General features: G+C 51.7%; 1 protein-coding gene across 2 annotated transcripts in view; it reads left to right on the top strand.

Moving 5' to 3' along the window:
* Positions 1 to 218: 218 nt before the first annotated feature.
* MGAT5B (alpha-1,6-mannosylglycoprotein 6-beta-N-acetylglucosaminyltransferase B) overlaps positions 219 to 604 on the top strand; it is a 134,641-nt gene continuing 134,255 nt past the window's right edge. For both annotated transcript variants that reach the window (XM_027850262.1, XM_027850261.1), the window contains exon 1: positions 219 to 286. In XM_027850262.1, the coding sequence (XP_027706063.1) occupies positions 219 to 286 (68 nt within the window). The remainder of the gene's footprint in view (positions 287 to 604) is intronic.

Below are 604 nucleotides of genomic sequence, written 5' to 3'. Positions count from 1 at the left end.
CGGTTCCCCACTCTGGGAGTCTAGGGAAGAGCGGGGCCTGCAGAGCCTGGAACCCCACAGTGACCACGTGATCCTGGGAACTTGGACTTGGGGGAGGCAGGTAGGAGAGGGGTTCGTTTCCTCTTGCTCTTCGGCACCGTGGAACAGAGCCTGGGATAGGGTTCCTACTTCCCTTGTGTGTGTGTGTCTCTGGCTCTTTTTGGAAGCAAGTTCGAACAATGATCACAGTCAATTCCGATGGAAAAATAATGGTCAGAAGATGTCTGGTCACCTTGAGACCCTTTAGGTAAAGTTCTTTAACCACCATCTCTTTGAGGGTTTTTAAAGGGACGTGGGTTGGATGGGGGAGGGGTGATTTCTGTCCCCCTGACTGTGGGTGGGTGTGTGTGATCCAATTAATTTAACTCCAGAGGGGCCAATGGGTATAGAGTGATAGACTAAGGTAATCAGGCAGGTTTTAGAATCCTGCAAGGGTGGAATGAAGGTGGGGAGGTGGGAGGCAAAAGACGATGGTAGAGTTCTGTCGGAGCATGGAGACAATGTCGAAGGCTGGAGACGTGTGTGTGTGTGTGTGTGTGTGTGTGTGTGTGTGTGTGTGTGTGTG

Source organism: Vombatus ursinus, unplaced genomic scaffold (genome assembly GCF_900497805.2).
Source record: "Vombatus ursinus unplaced genomic scaffold, bare-nosed wombat genome assembly UNPS02008996.1, whole genome shotgun sequence".
Classification (NCBI taxonomy): domain Eukaryota; kingdom Metazoa; phylum Chordata; class Mammalia; order Diprotodontia; family Vombatidae; genus Vombatus; species Vombatus ursinus.
This window is presented reverse-complemented; position numbering and strand designations above follow the sequence as displayed.